The sequence below is a fragment of the Styela clava genome, chromosome 5 (genome assembly GCF_964204865.1).
Source record: "Styela clava chromosome 5, kaStyClav1.hap1.2, whole genome shotgun sequence".
Taxonomy (NCBI): Eukaryota; Metazoa; Chordata; class Ascidiacea; order Stolidobranchia; family Styelidae; genus Styela; species Styela clava.
The window spans coordinates 19,998,862-20,026,269 of NC_135254.1; the positions used below are offsets into that span (position 1 = coordinate 19,998,862).

Consider the following 27,408-nt stretch of genomic DNA (forward strand, 5'->3'; position numbering starts at 1 on the left):
ATGATGCGTTCGTCAAAACTACGAGTCACGACTATTAAGTCCAAGGCGTGTGCGCTTTTATTCACAACTGGAATATTTCTGGTAGAACGCACCTCATTCACTCCTTAAATAATATACACTATGAAACTAAAACTTTATTACAAACAGTGGAAAATACAAGGGATATATATACATCTACATCCTATAACAACTTAATCTTTTGAATTTATCAATCACGTATAAAGCTGTTGGACGTTTCGAACAGACTGTCGCCAATTTTCTGCCCATCTCTCTTCACTGAGTGTTCTTAATTCTTCCTGTTCTTTAATTTCACCCATGACTGAATTATAGGCTTCAGTGAAGGCTGTAAGGCATTTATCTCTCGTGGTTACGGATGATGTGTGTGAAAGCGTCGTCTTGTTGCAATTTATGTCTTCTGTAAATTTGAGAAAATGATTGAAGTTTAGATTCATGCCATTCAGGGTAAGTTAATACTAGAGAAGAAACACACTTGCACTTGCACCTCTAATCTGTTCCTTGGGTCAGCAGGTTCAAATCGTGTGATGGATATGTGTGAGTAAGAGGATTGACTGAATCTGTTCAGAGGTAGGGTGGTGCACATAACTGGGACATGAACCAGTAGGGTATATAGCCTCAATTGATACGTTTTTACAATAGATTCTACAGACACATAAAGATTTGATCGGGACATAAACTTGCCATAGATATAATTGATTTTCTCCCCCTTGAAATAAATAGGAAAATTCTATCTCGCCCAAAAGGAAGTCCAGTTTGAGAGTAACCATAATGTGATCAGTTATTTTTGTGTAGGCATACCTAGCGAAGGAAGCCACATTGTGATGATAAGAGATCCACCAATTCATTGAACAAGATACTCCCAAACAGGGTTCACAAATGCCTCCATGAAGGGCAATAAACCTAACCCGTAACGCAATGAGTCAGTGAGTTTTAAGAAATGTTCAAATTTAGAAGACAAAATTTCAATACCTGCTACTTCAGTTAATACTTCTCCCTTTTCAAGAAGATGAGAAACTTCAAGCCCTGGCCAGACATTAGGTCCACGTGGCAAAGATGGTCTATATGAAGTGTCATGCAGATCAATACCAGCAGCTTTCTTCCTTAGTAATATACTAGTCGGTTCTTTTTTCAACTCAATTTCTAAAAAATATGAATATAAATAATTACAAAATAGGATTATCAAAAAAGACGAAACAGGTTTATCATATAGCGCAGGGGTCACCAACACGTTGCCCGCGGGCACCAAGTCGCCCGTGAAGACCATATAAGTCGCCCGCAGGTCTGTTCCAAACTGAGCTTAATAACGGCGCTTATGAGTAAGCTACATCGATTAAATTTTGTCCTGCTATTTTTGTATAAATCACACTTATATGGGAATCGGGAATGGCACTATATTAATTATTGTAGCCATCAACCTGATTTTTATTTGACCCTCAGTAATGTGACGGGTCAATTAACACTCTTCCAATTATGACATCACACTGATATCACTTACTACGAACCCGCACTTCCGCGCTTTTTCTTTTCCGTTGGTTTGTGGAGCAGCAATAATATAATTATTGATTCCAAAGAAAAATGGCAGAAAACGATGAAAAACCCACCATTTTCACGATGATTGGGGGTGGATATATTTTTACCAACATGAAAACAGCCTGCGCGTGTCTCATCTGTGGGGCGATTGTAGCGACGGCAAGCGAAAAGATATTTCACGGCTTGTCACGCAATCTACCGCGCTAACTATCCAGCGCAGTACGGACAGAAAAAGCTCGCGATTCAAATCATACAGCAATTCTATTTTACGAGACCATTGTTTCGTTCAACCTATCTTTGTGAATCAACATTTTTGACATAAACTCAGGATAGGATGGGATTTACATATTTATCCCGGGCCATCCCAACGGCAGCAAGGGGTCCAGCAATCCTCTTGCACATAACTATCCTCGCGAACCTAACGCTTAGCACACTAACGATGGCCACACAGCTGCGACTTTTTAGAAGTGTACATTGGATTGGTAGCCCGCGGCTTAATCTGTACCCAGAAAGTAGCCCTCGGCCTCGAAAAGGTTGGTGACCCCTGATATAGCGGGTCACAGCCTCTTATCCGGTTAGCAGTCCATTTCAGGAATGGGAATAGTTAATCAGTCACTTTTTTTAGATGTATGAACTTGATGGCAAAGGAAGCATTAACCAACCAGCGGATACATGAACTACCCTATGGCTGTGATGATCCCAGTAATCCCTTTTAAGCTTACAAAGCCGAACTAATCTCTAAAATTATCATCAACTTATACAGTCACATGGGGCTATTAAGTAGTTACTACACAAGTTAGATCACAAGTTATAAGTTAGATGGCTAATCCTGCCCTCTTCCCTCAATAGTAAATTCGAAATTCAACGCTAAAACCGAAAATTGTCCAATATCAAGATATTTTGAAAGACTAAATTCGCTAATTAAACATTGATGCCATTCCTGTTAACTGGATGAAAAATTGTATAAGTATCAACTTTACTAAAAAAACTGATACTTTTTTCAATAAATATTCGTATATAATGTAGAAACTAAATTTTCAATCCAACACACAAAGTGTCAAATTTAATCTGAACCAGCCACAAATCAAATTATTTACCAGTCATCAAAACATATGACAATAATTCATACTTCCTGAATTGACATCATCGATTGTGAGAGAATAATCAAACTGATCCAATAAACTTGCACAAGCCTGTCCAATATTGAGCAAAAAATGCTTTGTGACTTCATGAGCCTTTTCATTCAAATCCTTGCTGTGTTGTTGAATACCAGACAAATTTTCAGCCTAAAAACAAGAGAGCGATGCTTAATATATGGGCACGAAGACCAAAACGAAGTAGTACAGCTACCGGTACTAGTGTAGCAATCGCAAAATTTTTTATAACATTTTCGCACACAAAAAAAGAAATTCTTTGAAGCCCACAGATTCAGATGCACATACCTCTGGGGCACCGATTATAGAACATATTCCAGAGAGAACATAACGTTTGTGCAAAACGTTCTATATTACTGCAACTTTTGGGAAGAATCATACACAAACAGAGGTTCAAGTGTTAAATAAATTTTCTTTATTTTTGTAGGAGTAATTAAGAAATTTACAAGTTTTGTTTTTTTGGTTACCCTGTATATTCTAAATTATCATTTGGAGTATCATTGGAAAATAGTCTCAACAGCGGATAGTCTCAAAAGACTGAGACTGGCATCACTATATTATCACGATATTTCAGCTTGCTTTTTTATTTCTGTGGACCAAGATCTGGGATGTTTGATCTATGTTAAGGTACCTATGCCTTTGTTCGCATAGTTTAACAGTAATTTTCTAGCATTAGGAAACTTTGGATGAACTATAATATACAAATTAACGAGTATAAAAATGTCAGCACCTTCTGAATGAACTCAAAGGGTTGGGTGAAATAGAAATAAAAGGATTACAATATCTGAAACAAGGGCTTTCAACCAGTGGTGGGATTCAAATTTTTTGTTAGCCGGTTCCATCAGAAAAGTCATATGTTCTAGTCGGTTCTGTTGCCTAAAAGTCATTGACAGTAACCAGTAATGGTAACCGGTTCACTGGTCTCATAAAATTCCGTGAGACGGTTCTATAGAACCGGTGCGAACCGCCTGAATCCCACAACTGCTTTCGACCATTATTACACGGCGAATTGGTTAGTTTCAATATTGGGGATGTACTACTTAAGCAATAATCCAACCTGTCTTTCCTCTTCTTTTGTTATCAGTTGTTGAAGTCTTACTTCCTGATCAGGATGGCCTAATGTTGGTCTGAGAGAAACTTTGTGATTTTCCTATCAAAATGTAAATATTGAAACTAAATTATATTGTTGGAAATAATTTCTCATGTAGTTATTCAAAATAAATGTCAATAGAAATAATGATTGATGGATCTTGTTAAAAGTTGGAAGCGCTTTCCATCACACCTAGAATCCTGTCGAGTACATGTATGCGAGTGGGCTGCTAGACTTATGTGACCGCTGGTCAGTTACAGCTTCATTCTTCATCAAATCCACCATTGGGATCAACTTTTATTTGTAAGATATGTGTTACAATCATTAGCAAAGCAGGTTATCAATATGGTAGTTATTTTAAACTGAATGACAGTAATATTCTGATGAAGCAATCCTTATCACTCATTTGTAGTGTCATATAGGATCACAAATTGACAATATTTCACAAACAAAGATGAAACAAACCTTCACTTTTTTCCAGTTAGCTTCTTTTATTAAAAATTCAGCTTGAATGATCTGTTGTTCTCTTCTGAGATTTTGAAGACTTTTTCTCAATATCTCGTCCAAAACTAAATTAGGAACTTCTGATAAATCTTCCTCAAGCGTTTTCAACTGATGGCGGAATTCTAAAACAAAACAGATAAGTCAGGCATCACTATGACATTCAGTTAGTTACATACAAATTTAGTGTTTGCAAGCCGAGTCATTCACATTAAATTTAAAGAAATAAATTAACAAATTAACCAAAATCCTTCCACAAAATTAAACAAGAGTGCAAGAAAATGACCAACTGAAGTATTGATAAAATAAACCAAGTAAATATTCTCATCTGTGTAGAACATCTCACCAGCATAAAAGAAATAGGCCAGCTTTGAACCAATGATATCTATTATTATTGGACACAAAGTGTTGTTGGTGTTATTATTAGAATTCTTTTTCTTGTTGTTTTTATGAAAAAATTGCCTTGCTCTTTAATTACTGGACCAATTGCTTTGAAATTTTCTATGGCTCAAGATTGTTGTTGTCGTTAGAAGACTAGTAATTTTATTTATTTCGTGTTTTGTGTGTGATGACGTACGTCATCAAAATAAGAAATTGCTTTGTGGCGGTTCCGCGTTCATTCATCCATCATATATTTGAGCATCGCTCTCTTGTTATTTTCGAATGTTGTGAAGAGAAATCAAAACTACCTTCTTACCTTGTAAAGAAGTATTGTGGTATTCTTTGGTTTGTTCTTCGTAGTTTAATAATTTTGCAACAACAACATCAGAAAACTGATCAAAATTATCCTAAATAGTAAAATTAGAACATTTTGTCATACTGGTAATTATTCGTGAAAAAGAACATAGACTATTTTTACAAGAACATAGGATAGAATTTACATATTTATCCTGGGAAAGAGGAAAGCCGATAAGATGGCCTAATCATATGGCGAACCACGGCCTTCCAGCTGGTTACCAATCCATGTTGGGTATGGAATTAGTTAGCTAGTTATTTGTTATTCGAAGCATGGACTTGATGGTGGAGGAAGCCGTAACCGACCAACGGTTACTTTAACCACCCTATGGCAGCGAAGAGTCCAGCAATCTCTCATACATACCTATCCCTGTGAACCAACACAGGATGATCAGAGGTGTGTCGATCTTCAAAATTCCAGAATTGAGTACTTGAATAAGACAAACAAGCTAAATTGATGTTATCACAACTCCATCAAGCAAATTGACACTTATTACCACAAAATATGTTCTCAAAATATCACCAAAAATATCATGCACACAACAATGTGAAGTCCATAAATTCAAGCTTTTGAACTGTTGGTCTAGCTTATTGAAAAATATTTATGTTTGCAAAAGTTTATATACTAAATATGAGAATAGTATTATACCTGCATATGATCTGGTCTAGTTACAGCTCTCGCTCCTTTCTGTTTGTAATAAATTTCTCCAGTTGAAAGTAATCCGTCTAATGTTTCATACAGTATTTGAGTGATCTGGAATTGAACAATGACACTATCCTTTAACGATGTATACGATGAATCTTTTTATACGAAAATAACAAAAAGAGTTATTGACTATGTGCATTCCTAAGGTATTTGTTGTAATAAATTATTGATCCTGATCTTTATAATCTTTATCTTTACAGTTATGCCTTGTTTCGTCTAAAAATTTTGACTTTGATGTAAAGAAAAATTACACAATACCCAAGTATTCAGGATGCAAGTTTATGTGCAAGTTATGACACATAAAATGGTGGTTCACTTAATCTAGTCCAGTGAGTCCCAACTTGTTTGACCATAAACTATTTCCAAAGCAAAATCTTGGCTAACTCGAGACACAAGAAATAAATAAACATCGATTTTATCGAGATTTGTTTATCAGAGCAACTAGAAAAATTGTATTGTCACTATCAAACAAAGGTTTTGATCGACTAAGATGATCGAACCAAGATATATCATATGATTTAGCTGTTTTATAATTTCACTTCTTTTTGCTATAAAAACATGAAAAATGCAATCCCTGGCTATCCTGTGAAATATGTATCCAGATAAAAAACCTATTACACCCTCAGTATGATCATTAGCCAACATGAGTTTGTAATACCTTTGCCTCAAAGTGAGTTCCAGAAGTTGATGAGGTACCGAACACCATATGTCGAAGTTCAAATTTAGTTTCACGTCGTTTATATATACCAGATCCGACTCGACTGGAAAAGAAAAGCAGAATAAAATACATTTTATTAAGAAGAATTGCTACAAGTATGTTAAAATCAGTATTATTGGTGAGGGAGGATGGGATTTCCAGATTTATCTCAGGAGAAGAAAGTAGATAATATGACTTAATCATCGACATCAGTCACACGTACCAGTCCATGTCAGCTATGGGATTAGTTAGCCAGTATTTTCTTTTCAGATGCATGGGCTCGATGGTGCAAGAAGTCATAACTGACCAGCGGCTATGTTGATCCTGCAAACCCATGCAGAGTAATCATAGGGGCAATGGCAAGTGTATTCCACCAATCCAATGAACTTGAGCGAAAAATGAATGAGCACAGTAGAACCATACTATTAAGGTGTCCACAGAAAATCCAAATCGCACATTCAATTCACGGCTTACATACATACAAAAATTGTAATATTAACTGAAGAAAATGTTTCTGATATTCTACCTTCCGCCATCTTTCTTTTTCCCTTTATCAGAATCAGTTGTACTTCCAGCAATGCTTGTTAATGTTCCTTGTCTTTTAAAACTACCTTTCTGCATACGAGAATTTCCAATCTAAAATGTTTTGAATTGGAAGTCTTGTTTAATCAAATACATAAAACGAGATTTTCATATTCATCCATCCAGTGATATCAGTACAAATCAGGGCCTGTTTATTGTATATACCGGTAAAAGAATGTATGTCTGTGAATTGTCAATAAAAAAATACCTGAGAGGCAGCAGTAGAGGGAATAGGTCTTGTTCCTCCTGTCATAACTGATCTTAAATCTTCTGACTCAGGGTCCATCCCTTTCTGTGCCCTATTGAAAATGAAATATGGAAATTTTGGTAAAAATAAGGTCAGATGTAAAACATACAGACACTGATAAATCGAAGTGAATATACAAAAACATGCAAAAATTATTTTTATGATATTTCATACCAAAATGACCCATAATGCTTTAGAATGTAATATAGCTTGGCATTATGGAGCAGTGTGCTTAGCATTGCAATCACACCTCCAATTACCCTGAGTGTGTTCCAGAATCAATTCTCTTAGTGAATAATTATGTGCGAGTGAATTGCAGGACTCTTGCCAGTGGTGGTTCCTGCAACATTTGGTTGTTCACATCTTCGTCCACCATCAAATCTCGTGCATCTGAAACAAATAAATGGTCAACCATTCCCATTCCCGACATGAACTGGTAACCGAAGGAGAGGCTGTGGCTTGCCATATGATTAAGACATCTTATCGGCTTCCTTCTCCCCCCCAGGATACACATGAAAATCCAATCCTATGTACCTGAGAATGCTTTTAATCATTCCAATAGCAGAATCTTCCTGGTGTTGAGCTCTCCTTGATGTTCCACCAGTTTGAAGGTCAGTTCGACTTGGGGCACTCACACCTGGTGGTGTTGGTTTGTTTGACCCTGCTTTTGAATTTCTGCCTTGACTCTGCCGACTTTTTTGTCTTGATGATGGAGCAGGTGTTAGTCCCCCACCTCTAGATGCTGGCTTTTCGACTGCAGTGCGGTCAGTGAGATCTTGAGCACTTGACTACAATAGAAAACATTTTCTCTTAGTTTCAATTATGAAGGTACTTGAAGATAGAAATTCTTAGAAACAAAAGATATCTTTTTTAAAAAATCTTCAATCCTCAGGGAAAATATTCATGTTGATTTCCTAACATAGGGGTGGTAAGTTTTTTTTGCAAGGGCCGCATTCAAAAAATGTTTTTTGAAAAGGGCAGCATGTGACGCCACAGTGACTATTTCCATTTGCTATGCCAGAAGTTACATTGTTAACCAGAGATGAAAAAAAACATTTATTTTATTTATTCATTTATAGTTTGGATATTCTATATAAAGTTTGAATTTCTAGAATTTCTATGTAGTTTTCAGAACTTCCTCCATGAGCAGGCGGACTACATAAATGACTTGGCGGGCCGTTCCCTGCCTAACACTACTCGGAACTGTTTACTGGATGGGAAGTTGCAGATTGCAATCTGATGATGCCATCATATAAGCTTTATTCTAAATATGAAAAAAGCATTTTATGTATTTACGGTACTCACCTGCAGAGGAGATTCTTCAACAATTTTAACTTTACAATTAAGATAATCAGCTCTTGTATGAAGACATGACATCACTTCATTTGTATATTGACATAGAAACTTTGGTGTAATGTCCTAAACAGTAACAAATGAACAGTAAGTGTCAGAGTACAGTATACAAAGCAAACTGTGATAGTATAATTTAATTATTGAGATCTAAACCGATATCGACGCATGAAATCCAAATTGGGCTAAGTCCATTTTTCTAGTTTTGAGAAAAACGCAAAAAACGTTTTTTTTTTGTTTCTTTTTTTCATTTCTCTAATACCTTACATCGAGGATGTCTAGTTTTTATGGTCCACCAAAGTTACAATGAAGGCCATATTTAGATGGTATAAAAAAATTTGTGCTCCGCCCCAATTTTTTTGGGGGAGGGGTTTTTCTGGACTCAACCCTTTTTGGCTCTCAATTTTCTGAACCAGAAACAATTTTATTGGACTTAGGGCCCCTTTATTATGTTATTATAGAGGCTGGTATGGACTTAGCGCTTTGTATTATATTTTTTGAGAGGAGCTATGTCCAAAAAAACGGACTTAGCCCAACTTACAATGCAGTTATCCAGAGCTAAGTCCACTATATTAGACACAGCTCTGTTTAGTTCTCAAATGCCCTAAAAAAAGCAGGGTTATGTCCATAGCTGACTTGAGATCTAGAGCACCTAGAGATAAGGCAAATAGACCAAAATGTAGAGCTAAGTCCAGGAAAATCAGCAATTGAAAAATGTCATTTTTTGGAAAAGTGGACTTAGCACTGTTTGGTTTTGAGGTGTCGATATATTTTTCATAAAACTGGAAACTGAGGGCAATACAGTATGTTAATCTGAATCCTGAAATCAGACATCTATTGTAAAATATTTTTAATTTAATTTGTAGCGATTAAGTACAGATATCAAGGAGCCATATAAAAACATTTAAACAACAAATATTAGTATAAAAGTCAAATTTAATTCAAAGACAATTTAGTCAATAAATTGAATTTAAGTCATTCGTGAAGAATCACAAACCCAAAATTTTTCTTCAAGAACTGCAGTTATGTGGAATTCACTACTTCATAGCTGTTTTCCTGATCATATTGATCTGAACTGTTAATCGGTATTCACTAATGCATGATTCTATATAGTGTCAGTAACTTTTCAGTGATCACCAGTAACATAAGTCAGAGGTCAGTCTCATTTATTTCTGAGTGACTGTGCTCTTCGTACTGAGCATTAGGAATATGCTCGCCACTGCACCTCTTATTACCATGCATGGGTCCGCAGGTTCGATTTCCATGCAGGAATAGTTATGTGCGAGAGGATTGCTGGGCTTCTCGCCGCCATAGGGTGGTTCAATTAACCGCTGGCTGCTTCAGCTTCTTCCACCTTCAAGTCCATGCTTCCCAAATCTGGCGACGACATCCCATACCCGACATGGACTGGTAACCGGACGAGAGGCCGTGGTCCGCCATATGATTAAGTCGTCTTATTGGTTCTCCTCTCCCCCTGGATGAATATGTAAATCCTATCCTACCTTTCCCTGAGCAAAAATCATTAAAAAAACTAGATAACTAAATCATTATCATACCTCCTTGTCAGGATTTGGATGTTTACAAGCATCTATCCTTGATTTGACAAGTTTAACATGTCGAGTTACACTTGCTGCCATTCCGTTAGAATGAGCAACTTCAGTTTTTATTCGAACTTGTGAATTCGTAATCCATCGTTGAACTTTTTCAATGAAAGTCAAATCAGACATGTGATTGCGGAACCTGAGTGTGATAAAAATTTCAATATAAATTAGTACCTAATATGTGGAAGAAAGAAAAAATATTATTAGAGGAAATTATAATAAGGTACGGTAAATAGAAAAGAAATAATTAGCCAGTGACAACAACAACACTTCATCTGTATAGAAGTGGTTGGTGAGGGAAGCAATTAACAACATCCATGATTAGCCTGCATGGATTCGTAGGTTTGAATCTCATAGGGGGGTAATTATTTGCGAGACGATTGCTGATCTTTGTACTGCCATAGGGTGGTTCACGTAACAGCAGGACGTTTACGGCTTTCTACACAATCAAGTCCATGCACTTGGAACAAATAACTGGCTAACTAATCTAATACCAGATTACCAATTTTAACAGAATGATTCAATGTTTTAAAACTATTTTCACCTGTCTTCAAACTTGGTGATAACTTCAGTAGCTTGATCGAGTCGTTTTGATTCCATTCCTTCTAAATCATGCATGATGACACCTTCTGCCGCATCAACTCTTTGAGACATTTTTTCAAGTTTTTTACGAAGACCAACGGTTTCATCTGGCGAGAAGTTGCCTCCTTGTGAAAACAGCCTGAATATTCAAAAATTATAATAAATATGCTTATTAAAATGGTTGATAGCTTATTCACACCTTATGAACGAAAACATACTATACGATGAACATGCTTGGTGGTTGGTGCATCGTGCTAAGCGTTAGGAATAGGCTTGCCATCAGACCTCAACCCTCTGATTACCCTGTGTGGGTGGGCAGGTTCGAATTTCATGGGGGATAATTATGTGCGAGAGAATAGCTAGACTCTTTGCTGCCATAGGGTGGTTCACATAACCGCTGGTCGGATACAACGTCTTCCGCCATCAAGTCCACACATCTGAAACAAAAAAGTAATCCCATTGACATCCCATTGGCAGCTGGACAATGAGGCCATGGTATGCCATATGATTATGCCTTTTTATCGTGTTTCCTCTCCCTTGGGGAAAATATAGAAAATCTTGTTCTATGTATAGACAACATATTCAATTCAATGCCACCTCAATCATACTGCATAAAAAATTATTCATGCTTACTTGAAAGACTTGAGACATTGAGCATTTGAATCTCGTAATCTACTCAGAGTGTTATCTAGAGTTTGTCGAAAATGTCTGAGTGATGCTTTGATAGCTTGCATGTAACTATCCAGATTCCCATGTAGTGAGTTTGTCAGTTCAACTAGTCTAAATAAATGACATGATGTGAATTTTATATTTCATGTTATTGGTTACCCGTGCTAACTCAGTCATATTTGCTGAGTGAAGTGTCTAGTACCGTAATTTATTTCATTTCAATTGCTTAACCTCATAAATAGACAAGGAAAAGGGGCACAATAGTTGATACTACTATTCAGGGATGTCCAAATCGAATCGAATAATTAAATATATTCAAATATCACGGCCCTCGAATATAGTTTTTAGTGTTCGTCATGGACGTTTCAATTGGAATTTTTTTTAAAATGATTATCTTATGTTTTGTCATAATTGAAAAGATTACAAAAAATCACAGCTGATTCGAAAGATTCAAATCAGCGCTGACTTGAAGTATATATATCACAATTTTTTGTATTAATGAATCCTTCATTGACAGATGGAAATTTAGGTAGTGCATTTTGGTAGCCAAAGGACACTCATGCTGAAGAAAAGCTTTCCAATTTTACAGCAAAAACTATTTGTGTAAAAATTGTGTGCAATGTTCTAATGACTTTTATTTAACTGTACAATTTAGAATACTCTTAGTTGCTCTTATTTTTGCGCTTGTCTTGATACAAGCTACAATTCATATAAAATACTGTTGCTACTACTACTGCTTTATGTTTTATGGGATGTTAGAATGTATTTGAAATAGTCCAGTATTTGGTTATGGCCATCACTGCGCAAGAATATAACTTTTTATCTACGCTTACTTTGCTGATTTTGTAGCATTGATGAATATATTTTCCATTGCTTCGATTTTAGTTCGGAAATTTGAAGCTTGTATTTCATGATCTTTTGTCATTTCATCAAAATCTTGTTTCAATCCAAGCAACGCAGCTGTTATTCCTTTACAATGTCTTGATACACGCTCTTTATGTAATACCAGTTCAGCTAAAAATAGAGAAGATTCCTGTTATAAAGTAGGTGCGATCTAAAGAAATAATACTATAAATAAAATGTTAATTTTTTTGCTCCTATAGATCAGGTATGGCTTTAGCTAGCTAATATTTCAACATCCAATACAAACATGTATACTGGAAAAAGACATAAACAAACAGCAGTTATGCCAATACTCTTATCCTGTGGCAGTAAAAATTTTAACAATCTTCTCACACATAGCCTACACATAATTGAGTCAGATATTGACAAACGTCTCACACTCAGCCTACACATGCTTGTGTGGAATTTTAACAATCGTCCCACACATAGCTTACACATACTTGAGGTAAATTTCACAATCGTCTCACACAGTCTACACATACTTGAGTTGAATTTTAACAATCATCTCACACATAGCCTACACATACTTGTGTGCAATTTTAACAATAATCTCACACACAGCCTACAAATGCTTGTGTGGAATTTCAGCAATAGTCTCACACATTGCATACACATACTCGTGTTATTCTTTCTTTTTTTTATATATATACAGGGTGGGCTAAAAGTAAGGTTTGATAACTGGTACCCTACCTTTGGCCCACCCTGTATATTGAATTTTCTGGTTTGACGAAGCAATAAATTCTCTCTCTCAATGCAGAATAACCTGCGGATCTAAAATTATTATTATATATGAATTATTTATAGATTTAGTATTGGATTCTTGTATGTATACTAGGGTAGGTGATGGGGTTAGACAACCAGTTAATTGTTCCATGTGCATGGATTTGAAAAAAAATGAAATCATAGCTAACCTGCTCTAACATTGTGGACATCCAATTCGATACGTTTGGCACGAGGTTCATGTAGATGTTTTCTAAGATCAAGTTCAGATGCGAGTTCTTCTTGTTTATCTCTTGCTGAATTGTCTGCATTTATCATCGCTTGTTCGCTCCATGTTTCCAAATGATTCAGGAACTGCATTCTAATGCTGTAAAAACAATAACATATAAAAATCTTCTAAACATAAATTATAATTAAATATTGATGGCGTTATGCACTATGTGCCCCTATGCATGGAGATCAAATAAAATAGAGCAAATGCCATTCAAGTGGATAGCCCAAGTAAAACCAAAATTACTCCAGTTTTTTCATTATTTGTTACTTTCTAAGTGAAGGTGATTGACATTCTAAAGCTGTGCTTGTAACTAAGTTGTGGAACATCTCATAAAAAAGCAGGATAGCACTCAGACTATTCGGATGATAAAATTATAGATCTGTTGTTTTCGACCAGGATTCTGCCGCACTTCCAGTGTTCCACCAGTAGAGTCCAGAGGTTACTATATTATTTATTATATGTATATTGCTTGAATGTAATCAAATATTCAAAGGTTTGAAAGTTTCACTAAACTCGCTTCACTTTAAAGATCATTAGATAATTAGTGTTAGGTTTGTTTTTATAAGACAATTAAACAATTGTACAGGGGTTCCTCAAACGCCTGGAACATTTCATACCAATGACCACCTTTTTTAGTATATTCCTCACTTTGCCTATTTGAAAGTTTTCATTCCCCTTTGCGATGCATGATAACTGTTTTTTTTTTGTTGTTTATTCTTTAATGGATCATTATCTACTCTTACACGCTAGCGCTCTGACTTTTGTACAATTTGAATAGTTTCAATAATATGTGCAGGGGTTCCTCAAACGCCTGGAACATTTCATACCAATGACCACCTTTTTTAGTATATTCCTCACTTTGCCTATTTGAAAGTTTTCATTCCCCTTTGCGATGCATGATAACTGTTTTTATTTGTTGTTTATTCTTTAATGGATCATTATCTACTCTTACACGCTAGCGCTCTGACTTTTGTACAATTTGAATAGTTTCAATAATATGTGCATTATACTAGTACCACTATGCTCGAATACAAATGTATCTCTTCCCGAAAGATATTAAAATACCTTCTGAGAGAAGAACCCTTTACTGAAAACGCTACAATAAAATAACATTTACCATAAATAAACCTGATGAATTATACTGTTTACATACCATTTTTTGATGTTACGAAGGGTGGCTGTCTCCATATACACTGTTCTGATATACATAGGCATTTCAGATTTACCTGATTCGTCTGAACAAATGAAAAATTATCTATTGTTATAAAATTAGTAATCAAATTAGTAAAAAAATTCTTTAGATAAAAAACAGATAGAATTTCATACAAAAGCAGGGAATCCTTTAAATCATGAAACAATAGATTGAATATTTTATAGGGATTGGTAGTTGATGCATAGCGCTTGTTGTTAGGAACATGGCTACCAATGCAATGTTAAGTAGTTTAGCAGGCTAAAATACCATGTGCAAAAAAATAGCTGGACTCTGCTGTCCCAGGATGGTTGACGAATCCTTAATGGGTTAAGTCCATCCTCTACCATTAAAGTTTATACCTCCTTACTATGGATAAATTTGCTATCCCTATATCCATTCTATACTGGTAATTGGTGACAGATCATGAATGAGCAATTTTATCACCTTTCCTTTCTATATAAATAAATTTAAAAATCCAATCCTGTAGTGAATTTGTTTATACATCTTTCAAAATTGTGAAGATGAACATAAACGATATTAATAATACCAAAATGTTCTTTAAAAATATAACTTGTACTTTAGCAACTATTATATATGCAATACTAAATAAAAGCAACATGTATTCGTTTGTCACAGTGTAAGAAACATGTATTGTCTTCAATAACATAACTACTTTCTCTGTCTTACAGACATTTCAGTTTGGGCCACGCAGGCTCATGTGCGGAGATACATTTATCAACAATGTTCGGTGTGAATCGACGAGAATCGATCACTGTGATTGAATTATTTGTTAATGAAAGTGAAGTATTACAATATTCTATTAATTTTATTTCGCTATTATAATTAATGAAAGTGGAGGCAAAATCAAATGTTCGAACGCAAACAAAACAACACGATCCTTGATTTTCAACATGTATGTATGGTGCAATCAATACAGAACCTAACTATACACATTGGCCACCATTTATGTTTATAATTATGTTTCTACAAGTAATATTGTAATAATGTTTTGATAATTTTTATTCAAGCCTTGTCCACTATTGCATCATCTCACAAACTCAATTATTTTCATATTTATACCAACCAGAAACTTCTGTCATGAATGCAGTGCCAGAAAGAGCAGAAGAACGTCTTCCTTCTTCATTATCATCATCTTTCGTATCTTCTTTCTCTCCTTCTTCTTCAAAATCTTCCTTATCAGCAACAGTGACAACATAAAATGAGGTTCCTTTATCAGTAGTGAGGGTGTCTCGCAATACTTTTGCTTTCTCTTGTATGGGTCTTGGTGATGTTTGTTTAGCAAGAGGTGATGGACTTCTTGGTCTCTGCTATTAAAGAGTTTTACAGATAAAATTCTACACATGTTTATAATTAACATGGCTGCATTAGGCATACCATATCATGAAGGATCAAGAGCACACTTTCAATTGCACTACTGATTACGGTACTCAAATAATCCTGCAGGACACAATTGTGCATGAGGGGATCGCAGGAATCCTCCTCATGATAAAGTGGTTTATGACAATGCTGATGGGCTTTGACTTCTGATGCAATCCATGCATCTGGGATGATAAACTGGATATCTATTATCATTCCCCAACCTGGTAACCAGATGAAATGCTCTCATAGCTAATTTCTACTTGCCCAGGATAATTATCGAAAATCCCATCTTATTTGATATTGATCAAACAGTGTTTTTTATTTGTAAAATCAAAATTTAGAAGTTCTTGTTTACTATATTATAATCTAAGTTCAGAATTAGAGATGTTTTAAAAATTGAAAATTAATTAATAATTATGATATTCATTTAAATAATATCTTACTGAACAAGCAGGATTAACTTTACAGAAATATTCTTAAACATTTTATAACAAGCTATTCAAGTATTCCCTATTTCAGACACAACTTAAAATCCTTCCTTGCCTTATCATGTTCTGCACTATGTGTTCTCCTCTCAGGAATATGTTGAATAGACAACCTTCTCTCTGTCGAACTCTGAGTAAATTAAGAAAAAACAATAAAATAATCTGAAATGTTTCTCCAAGTAAAACTGTCAGAAAACTTTTATACAGATTTTAATTTCTTCGATTTTATATATCTTTGGTATAATTTAGCTGATAGGTTTCGGTACTCAAAATACCAACTAAAGTGGATTAACTCTAATAGAAAAAGCAGCAATCAAACAACCTCGAATATTCTGAAAGTTACCTATATTTCATTTATACTGGGTAGAAGATACAGTGAGACTAACCCAAAGACTGACTCAACTCAATCACGAGGGTGTGGGGACTTGTACCCATCACTGTATCTTACTCTCGTTCGATCATACTAATAAATCAGAATTGTATCCTTGCTTATGCAGTAAAAATCCTTAATGCCTTAGCCATGCAGAATCATTTCTAACTTGGTGCTTGGACGCTTACAGGGATCATTGTATTATCTTTCCTTCCCTCAGAATAACTATGAATTAATATTATCTTGTCTCAATATACCTCTTGGGCACTAACTGGTCTCACCATTGACAATCTTCTAGTATGCTGTCCCCTCACTACAGCTACATTGCGTTTCTGTAAATATTTCGAAAAATTTAGCGCTGGGCAAATAAATTACAAATCTAAAAAACTTTTATATAATTGAGTTTCTGCTAATGATAATTCCTAACTAAATAACTATATATCCTAATAGTTTTGTTTATAAAAAGCAGATATGGTAAAGGCATAAAAATATAGAAGTGTTTTATTATTCTTTGTTTTATTAGGATATGATGAAGTTTATATTGCACCAAATGTAATAAATTATAGCTTTCTACAAATAATTTTAAATTCAAGATTCTCGCCTATAAAATCTGCTTAGGATACAGTTTATCAGTATTTAGGATTGATTAATGATACTGTAATATAAATTGAAGTATGCGTTTGATGCATGATAAAATACTTTCAATTATATCTATATTCTTTTTTAATTTGAATTCTAAATTCACTAAAAATATGGCATTTGCCTATATTAAACTTTTCTTATAGAAATATACGGAATGACAAAATGTTTTTTGTTTTGTTTTTACCCTTTAATATTTCTGTACACCAATACCTAAAAGTAAGTATCTATAGCGTAAGACTACCAACAGATATGTGTCAGCAAAATGATATGATTTGCAAAACTTTCACATTTCTACTCAGAAAACTTCGTTAGTTTATGATATGGTAAAGACACTAGCGTATGTGTATATATTGTAAGGAAAATTGGGAAGGCATAATGAAGTAATATCTAATAAAAACACCATAGTAAGTAAGTATCCGTAATTAGATTTTCAGAATAGGATTTTCATATTTATTATTCCTGGGGAAAGGGAAAACCCGCACGTTTATTGGTGAAATATTGTCAAGAAATATACCTTTGGGGATTTAGGTTGTGTATTTGGATTTTGAGTAGGTTTATTTCTGTTGACATTGAAAAAGGTGCAAACAGCGTCATCATATCGTTGAATTTCTGATTTAACCATGTCAGGATATTTTGTAACAGTGTTTATCTGTTCTTCGTGGAACTCTTCATATCTAGATAGAAGAAATAGAAAAATTAGTCAATTTCCTTGCCATGCCATGTACATTAAAACTTGTCAAATGCAGAAAATACTATCTCAAAATGAGATTGGGAACAATAGTATTTAACAAAATTTGACTGATTGCTCAATTAACAGTACAAATACAGTTGATTAGTCTTCAGACAAAATATTCCTACAAGAGATTCCGTACGACCTTCTACACGTAGTTCTGACAATTTATCTACGGTAATTCTAACCTATGCTATCAGTATTATAAAAAACCTTATAATATTTGTGATAATATGATTGAAAAAGATAACTTGGACCTTTTCCAGCATGGTCTACAGACTTTTGCGCCACGGACATTTCACTCCTGGACTTTTCTTACCATTAGGTGGCATAAGACGATTTGAATAATAATATTGATTTTCAATTGCCTTGGAAATTGTTTAGAAATAATAATATATAAATAGACAAAGATTTATAGATTTATTTATGGATATTTGTTCACCACAGTAGTGACATATACCGCCAACCTGCGGCATTGGCACAGCCCTAACGTTAACCCTGTAACATCCTCCAATTCCAACTAGGTATGTTCAAATGTCCTATGATTCCACATGTATTCATATATTGATATTATTTTGAAATCGAAATTACTATACTAATTGTTAGTAATAACTTTGAAACTTCTGTTTAAATTCATACCCGCTGTAGATATGTTCAAGCATTTCGAGTGATTTTTGTAAAAAAGAAGTCAATGCTTCTTCTGTACTTTCTTGTCTTAATCTGTCCATAACAACATCTAATTTTGATTCTCGCTCTTGATTGTCAACATCGTGTTTCTGGCGGCTTTCATCAAGATCATTCTAAATTATTATTTTTTACAAACATTCGAATATCAAAGCTCAGATAAATAAAATCCCACTTATAAATATAAACACCCCCAATTGCCAATTATAGTTTTTTCAAACAGTTTTGGTTACTGCTGTACAAACAACTTTGTTTTAAATTATTTAACTCAAGATTTATATTGAGCACCATATTTTTCAGCTAATCAGCCGATTTTCTGGACTCAATTTTTAGCCTGATTTTCTGAATCTGGAATATCTCTGCTGCTAATTAGTATATTTGATGTTACAGCATTTATAAGTGAATCACAAGCAAAAGCAATTACCGATACCATCACATGTAGTGAATCATGAAAACAAGGCGTTATAACTTTGGTATGTGCACTACAAACATGTCAAGGAGAGAAAGCGCATAACGAAGGCAACTCAGTGAGAAAACATTGAGTAGAATAGTATTGATAAAGATAGATCGTACATTGGTGCTTAAGCGACGAAACTGACCAACAGAGAGAAAATAAACACAAATCTGCTGCCTCAACTTATTGGGCAGTAACATAGAAAAACCCTCATTTTTATTGCAAATAATTGGCTTCGGCTTATTAGCTGGAAAATGTGTTATATAGATGAAAAATGAGGAACTATAGAATCATCAAAAATGCCAGTAGTAAGTTTTTCAATATTCATAATTTCATACTATTAATAAAATTGCATATTGTATACCTGAAGTTTCCTCTCTTGTTTTGCCAATCCAATTTCATGAACATCCCATAGATGGGCTGCACCCTGAGTAAACTTGAATAATCGTTTGAGTTGGTGCTCTGTTCGTATGGCCAAACTTTCAAAAATTTGCTGTAAATTAAACATATAATAATGTAGCATCAATCAATTTATCCCGATACATTACAGCTAAAAGGAAAACTTACATCCATTTTCTCTAGCCTGGACTCAAATTCTCGTTGACGCTGGCCCACGAGAGGCAGCATGTGTTCGTTTACAATTCGCTGAACATCTTCTTCAGAACATACTTTGGACAACAGTAAATTTTGCTGAAAATAATACAAGAGTTAAATGAAGTGGATGTACTTTCAAGAAAAGGAAGACCCTTTCGGTGTTGGTGAATGGTTGCTTCATTGCCACACACTACCTACAAGACTGCAGCCATAAAATCGAGTCCTAGTAAGTTTAATGCAATGGTTACCAACTTGACATTTACTTTGGGAAATGTAAATCACAATGCGTGATTAAGAAAATCTGACTTTGCTTTTATTTATTTACGGTGATAAAGTTTTGTAATCATGCGATGCATGATCTTCATTTTGTCTATAGAAAATTATATCCTGGCCGATATCGCAAGTCACATGTCCCTCTCAATATCATCTTTCAAATGATTTTTGAAAATTTTATATCAAGTTCTGAACCTAACAGGGGAGATTAATTATTAATTAAGTTTGAAGTGGATTGAGACTTTGCATCCCTGACACAGTTTTTTACATTTTCGATAGAGCAAAACGTTTGATAGAAAAGTAATGCAAGATAGTTCATTACACAATTAAAGTTCTTAGCTTGATTGTGAAGTTTGCAAAATTACCTCTTTATTTTCAATCATTAGCAGATTTAGTTTATTTACACCAAGATTTTTAAAACAAAGATTGGTTGATCAGAAATATATTACTTTGAATTTCAGCTTGGCCAAATAAAACAGGTTAATTCATATTATTTTCAATAAACGGCGTTAATTATACAAGAACTGTATCTAAATAACAACTTGACTGAGTTATGAAACGCAAACTCATTTGCAATATTTAGCTTCAAAAGCTTTTATCAAGAAAATTTTAATAAAACTTACGCGATACTTGTCAATTTCAGCAAGGCATCTTTGACAAACATTTTCATATTTTTCATTCAGTGTTCGAACCCATTTTAAATGAAGTTGATCTATATTTTCTTGGGATTTGGAAAGTGCTGAATTCCATTTATACACTGATGTTTTGGTTGATGTAGGCGGCTGTAAATAAAATATAAACAATTACTATAAAATAGGATTTTCATATTTATCCTGGGGGATAAGAAAGAAATAAGAATGTTTAACCATATGACAAAACATGGTCTCTCATTCAGTTACCAGTTCATGTCAGGTATGGGACCAGTTAGCCAGTTATTTCTCTCAGATGCATGGACATCATGGTGGCAGAAGCGCTAACCCTACCAGCAGTTACAAAATCCCCCTACGACAGTAAGGAGTCCAGCAATCCTCTCACACATAATTATCCCCCATGGGATTCGAACCTGCAAATATGCGCAGGGTATTCGGAGGTGCGTAATTTTGACACAAACTCACTTAAGAATAAAAATAATGTTACTTAAACTTATTGGACAAAAGTTGAGAATTTGAACTGTCAAAACAGTATGTAGAGTTCACAATGTATTGCACCATATTCTACCTTGAATTCCAGTAATTGTTCCAAAGTTTCATTTCGTTTTTCTTGCAATTGGGTTTGTTCTTGCAGATGACTCTCATTAACTCCATCTATGTCTGGTGGATTCGTTACATCATTTCCATTCATAAATTCACTAATAAAATACAAGAATGTTGGTGCAATTAAACTGTGATAATATTTAATATTGAAATCCATATTTGAAAGATTGCTTTTTACATATTCATTAAAATTCTTTCAATATTAATTTTATTAATGATGGATAATAGTGATGGATTTTATTTCAAAAATTTTAAAATTTCATTTTGAAATAGTTTGGGTATAATACTTGAAATACAATGATAATCATTATTAAACAAGTCAAAACTGAGACATTGCTGTTCTATGTTATATTATATGGTACTATGTATTAAAATTCTGGATGGCGCTATGATCTAGCGCTTCCCAACCAGTAGTCGTGAAGTATTTCCAAATGTTAAATACAGTTTTCGATTAGATCAGGAAATTGTGGCATTTCATTACTTAACAATGATGAAACAATGTAAAAATTAGAATTATGCGATGTGTTTCATTAATAATTTCAGTACGAGAAAATACGATTACATCAAATGTGGTTTCATTAATGCAGGAAATGACTTTGAGCCAAAAGCACAATGTGTTGAGTGAAAATGCTACGTTGCGTGTGAGCTTGTCTCCTATCAAGCCTCGACTCGATCTGGTAATATCCAATATGCAAGCTCAAGTTTCGCGTTTATAGTAAATTGCATAGGGATACATTGTTTATTTTCTCATATATCAACATCTCATTGTGGGTCACACAAAAAATGGCAATAAAAGTGGGTCACGAACTGAAAAAGGTCGGGAGGCACCGGCCTAGTGGTTAAAGCGTTAAGCTTAACTGCGTTGTGTAATAAATTGGGTAGGAAAAACTAACTTCTGATCCTTCCAAAAAAAAGCCTTGTTTGGAGCAAAAGGTATGAATAGAAGCATTTAAAAAACCTACATAAATTGTTTAACTGCAATTTCAGCATTTAATTTCTTCCAATCCTGAACTCTTTCGCTCCATGTTAAATGTTGAACCATTTCCCGTTGAATATCAGATTCCAATAAATTGATTCGTAGCTTCGCATATGCCCGTCTGTTTGCAAGTATGCTCTGATTTGCCATCATTGATTCTTTTTCAATAAATCTCTGAACATCAGCAGGCATAAGTGAAGCTATCTTCTCCAATACAGCAGCATATTTCCTGAAGACACCCGATATCTGTACATAAACGCAAAATTTCAAATTCTGAATTATAAACAGTATTTTTTGTGAAGTTGAATTTGCCTGTCAAAACATTTGAAACCTTGACTAAGGTCAAATGTATCAAATATTCAAAAGCAAATCACGTCAAAACTTTTGAACCGTAGATTTGTATTATACTAACAAAAACCTGTATTATATCTAATACAGCTAATCATAATCATTTTTGGTAATATCTTTCAAAATTGGTTATAACTATTTGTATCATTTTATCAAGTTTCCAATATGGTCAGATAAGAAAAGAAATTTTTCAGAAAAGGGACACACTCCAATCTATCTATATTTTAATAGCTTAAAACTTCAAGACACAACTATGAATTGTGACTAAGACAATTTAAATATACATTTCCCATTGAGTCTGCACAAGTATTTATATTCATATTGCATTATGTTTTACCAATAATATGTTTGGTTACCAAAATGTGAAGACAAAAAAAGATTATGATTTATGACAAGTGTACAAGGTACCGTATGTACACGAACCATAACCTTCAATTCAATTGAGCAAGTTCTATAAAACTTGAAACAATTGAATAATTTCATAATATCAAACTTATAAATGTGTAAAATGAAAACAGAGACGTGCTGCTTGGAAACAATAGCATAGATTGTAATAACAACATACGGAACATAAAATAAAAAGAGTGTGATGAAGGTAATAATAAGTAATGGGATAGGTAAAAATAAAAATTCAAAATTTCTCTAGCCCAACTAATTAGTAGGCTAGTTATACTCAAATCCACCCAGATTAAAGTTTTGTTATTATGATTTTTTTTGTAATCTGCTGACATTTACATCAATTGTATCTTGCTCTACAATGCACAATGGTCATTCTCAATATGATTTCATGAATGTTGATCCCATATTTGAAACAAGACTGTGGAGCTGAAGCCTGGAGTTATGTAGTCTTGACATTTTATTAAAGCTGGAACGGGAGTTAAGACAGAGCTTACCATAATAAATGGATCCTGAGATACCAGATATTGTAGTGGCTCCAGCTACCAACCATATAATCATTTTTCACATTTATAATTTTTCAATGCCATACACTAATAATAAGGTCTATCTTTTTGAACAGTGGTCGGCAACCTTTTTTCGGTGACGGACCGGTAAAGCCTGACCAAAATTTTGGAGGACCACCTTGTACAGGCGGAATAAGCTTATGTAATAAATTATATGTGTTAGGATAAATAGGTTGATATTAAATTCAGAGAATAAAGGTGATGTTATTCAAGTTCTTACGTTCAGCCTACTGCGATTTTGTAGTTGTCAGTTTTAAAACCCGACTTCACATAGATGTAAAAATGCCTGTAAAGCTTTTTTGCAATGCCGGGGTATTCAGTTAGTAGTATTGCCCAAAAGACTGCCGAAAAGACTGTACCCTATAAATCGCAAAGACTCTTTTCAACTAATTATTGTTTGAGTTGTTAATCAACTAAACATGTTATTAGGACATTGTCTGCTTTTGTGCCACGTTTCTGCGGTCCGGTAGTAACCTTTCCACGGACCGGCGATGGGCCGCGGCCCAGTGGTTGCCGACCACTGCTTTTGAGCATATATATATTTAATTTCTAGTAATAGGTCATAGGTTTCAAGTTGAATTTATATTTTTAAAACTCCTAAGATTATTTTTTTGGGCTAATGTTTTATGGTAGTGGCCATACTAAAAACGTCAAAGGCTATGGAGCTGAAGCCCAGCTCTGAGTTGAAAAATGAAGCTCCAGTGCTGAGGCAGGAGGTTAAATATATTGAGGTTTTGAAGTTAAAACAATTTTAACGATTTAATTAGTTTTAATGATTTCTAACCAGCTCCCCAGGCCCGGTTTAAAAGTTTTGTAGTTAGATAACTTTGATAGTATGTTTGAATATTTAACCTCACCACTTCAATTCTATCATGTTCAACAAGAGCGAAATTGGCATCAGCAAGTTCAACCCATGTTTTTCTTTTTGGAGAATGTTCTTCTACTCTATTCCATATTTGTTCCAACATTTCATGACTAAAGTTAACCAGTTCTTCATCTGATTCAATTTCCCTAAACAAATGAGGAAACGGATGATTTAATTTCACAATTTGGTATTTTTATTGATAGTAGTTGGAATGAAGAAAATACATTTGATGACACAGCAAAACAGATGGAAATAGGATGTCCATATTTATATTGAATAATGAAGGCTATGATAAAGCTCTTCAGCTTAATGTTCCATGTACATATAGCCTTGACATAGGGTTTGTTACATGAACGATTCTGCTATGGTAAAGAGTTCAACAGGAATAAAACTAAAGGTGTTAGTAGCTAAAGCTAAATACATACAAGGTAATCATGCAAAGACACAGAATAAAAAAACCATTCACCATATATCAAGAATTTACTTATTAACGGAATTTTGAAAAAAATTAATTTAAATGAGCGGAATTTATTTAACAAATGACATTAACTTCAATTGCACTATCGTTCATTTTTTCATCCACGTCCACAAATGTGTAATTCCAAGAGAATGATCTCTAGATCAGTGAGTGTACTAAACAATATCCATGAATTATTATTATTATATTATCAAAATTACTTACTTAAAAATAGCTTTAATTTTTTCATCATCTTCAGCAAACTGTTTTATCAAGAATTGTCCAATTTCAGTAATTCTTGGTTCAATTCTGTTACTGATCATACATAGATCATCGTGCATCTTTTCAACTTCAATTTCATGACTATATAAATGAAAAGATCACAAATGATTTCTAACAATTTAAAATCCGAAATGAGTAATTTGATATTCTCTTATTATACTCATATCTGTATTAAACATACATCTATTTGCCAACTAAGTAATAAGTCGACTCTGCAAATAAACCAAGCTCAATTTTTAGCACTAGTTTTTCTATATTGGCAGAAAACCCAATAAATGTCCCTCAGAATGTCCGGTCGAAAATTAGGTCCGGAAATTTGGCTTGTCAGCAGAAAATACAAATATAACTTACCGTTCTTTTCTCCTTTCCGCAATTTTATCAATAATGTTGGATTCTCGTTTCGTTTTGGACAAGACATTAGGAAGTCCACGTACTTCCACTATTTCAGCATCTGGTTCATTTTCCTGTAATCTTGATGCTGCTTCTGTGGTTGTTTGTCTGCAAATGTTAATGAAAACAACAATTACAGAATCATACAATTAAATAAAAAATGAACAAAATATGGTAATTAGTATGTTCCAGGGCACACTTAACGTTTGACACATACATGAAAGAGTTAATAATTGGATTGTTATTGACCAATTATTAATTGGTCAGTTAATAATTGGATTTTGAAAATTGAATGTGTTTCATAACAAACATTAGGATTAGCTTGACTGAAAACTAAATTCAGAAATGGATTGTAAAGAGTTACCATAGTTGCGACAGTGATAATATAAGATTTTTGTATTTATATTTTGTGTGAAAACAAAATTTTGTAACATTTTAAAAACCAAACTATAAGTTCTGGATAACATATTTTGCCAAATATTCTGTCTCAAAATTTATCCGTCACAATAAACAATGAAGCAAGTTAAAACGCGATGAAGGAATGGACATTACTACAGCCGGCTATCACTTTTGGAAATCCATTATAGCTTTTATTAAATAACATACTGAGAACTTAACATAATTCTGTCTTTTTCCAGAGGTATAAATCAGTATTAATTCTTTTATATAATTTTCAATATAGAAATTTATGATTTTTCATTTTTTTGCTAATTATTGTTCACTCTCAGTTCAAAGTGAATTATGAAATGCCCGCTGCCATTCATAAAGCTATAGTATCAGACAGTTTAATCATATGCTGAACCACGGCCTCTCGTCCCGTTACTATACTCCGTTCCATGTCAGTTACATGAACCACCCTATGGCAGTGAGGTTTCCAGCAATCTTCATAAACACGTGAACCCACGCAGGGTATTCAGAGGTAAGATAGATGTGTTTTCTTAACGTCTGTATAGCACAATAGGACAACTGTCGCACATATATGTTTGAGGTAAGATTCTGTGAGATATTTACATATTTCATATTTGTTTATTCAAAACCTATATATTACAGTATTAGAGCTGTTGGAAAGCAATTCTTCATGATGTGACTAACAATGCATTTTTACACTCAGAAAATAAACAATTGAATAATGACTTGCGACACTTTTCAACTATTCTATCTAGCCTACCGACTCACCTATATTTTACTGGATTTTCTGTTGCATAATCATTTGGCATCCCAATCATCCATGATCTTTGACGTTCTGTCAAAATATTTCCTGACGATTTTAAATCTCTTGAATGTTGGGCAGTTTCAGTACTCAATTGTAGTGGTGGTAAACGATGCTTTTCGGGTTTTCTAGCTTGAAGTGATTTCACAAGTTGAACTTCAGCATCGAACATCTGTCGGTAAACTTTACCACTCGGCAGAACACGAACTGGAACCCTGACTTCTGACATTTTGAATTTATTACAGTTTTACAGAGCAATGATGTGCTATTTAACTGTTTTCTTGTTCGAATTGTTATTTCGATGCTAACAATGCCCAAATATAGGACATCTCCAACATATTATTCAACTAAAATTCCTTCAATCATTACTATTGAGCCAGAGTTCAACCCGAGAATATGGTAAAATAAGAGAATCGATACTTAAAGCGCTGTTTGTTTATTTTCGGTACTTCCCCGTTTCCATGGATGCGACAGTCTATCCACTGGGTGTCGCAAGTAATAC

The 27,408-nt window shown here is 34.2% G+C and overlaps 1 protein-coding gene across 4 annotated transcripts; it reads right to left on the reverse strand.

Annotated features, from left to right (window-relative positions):
- Positions 1–114: 114 nt before the first annotated feature.
- On the reverse strand, positions 115–27,349 carry LOC120343969 (coiled-coil domain-containing protein 180-like). 4 transcript variants are annotated; one of them, XM_039413024.2, is made up of 32 exons: positions 26,873–27,349; positions 25,658–25,804; positions 25,250–25,387; positions 24,560–24,713; positions 22,379–22,638; positions 21,382–21,511; positions 20,787–20,945; positions 19,864–19,986; positions 19,661–19,789; positions 18,798–18,958; positions 17,943–18,102; positions 17,044–17,118; positions 16,475–16,546; positions 15,636–15,876; positions 14,513–14,594; positions 13,277–13,452; positions 12,296–12,476; positions 11,427–11,573; positions 10,756–10,932; positions 10,167–10,350; positions 8,566–8,679; positions 7,795–8,048; positions 7,222–7,312; positions 6,958–7,067; positions 6,393–6,495; positions 5,678–5,782; positions 4,991–5,081; positions 4,258–4,418; positions 3,760–3,852; positions 2,678–2,834; positions 988–1,158; positions 115–415 (listed from the first exon to the last, which is right to left on the reverse strand). In XM_039413024.2, the coding sequence occupies exons 1-32, from the start codon at positions 27,133–27,135 to the stop codon at positions 213–215; spliced, it is 4,812 nt and encodes a 1,603-aa protein (XP_039268958.2). In that variant the 5' UTR covers positions 27,136–27,349; the 3' UTR covers positions 115–212. The 4 variants fall into 4 exon arrangements, with proteins under 4 accessions (XP_039268958.2, XP_039268957.2, XP_039268960.2 ...); XM_039413023.2 differs by having other exon boundaries at positions 15,636–15,879; XM_039413026.2 differs by lacking the exons at positions 16,475–16,546; positions 17,044–17,118.
- Positions 27,350–27,408: the final 59 nt, after the last annotated feature.

Bases quoted from the DNA above. Each gene is read 5' to 3' on its own strand.
- LOC120343969 (XM_039413023.2), bottom strand. From the start codon at position 27,135: ATGTCAGAAGTCAGGGTTCCAGTTCGTGTTCTGCCGAGTGGTAAAGTT. The intron at 25,388-25,657 runs GTAAGTTATATT...TCATTTATATAG, and splicing joins GCGGAAAGGAGAAAAGAACG to TCATGAAATTGAAGTTGAAA. The intron at 1,159-2,677 runs GTATGAATTATT...CATATTTTTTAG, and splicing joins CGATGATGTCAATTCAGGAA to AAATTGAGTTGAAAAAAGAA.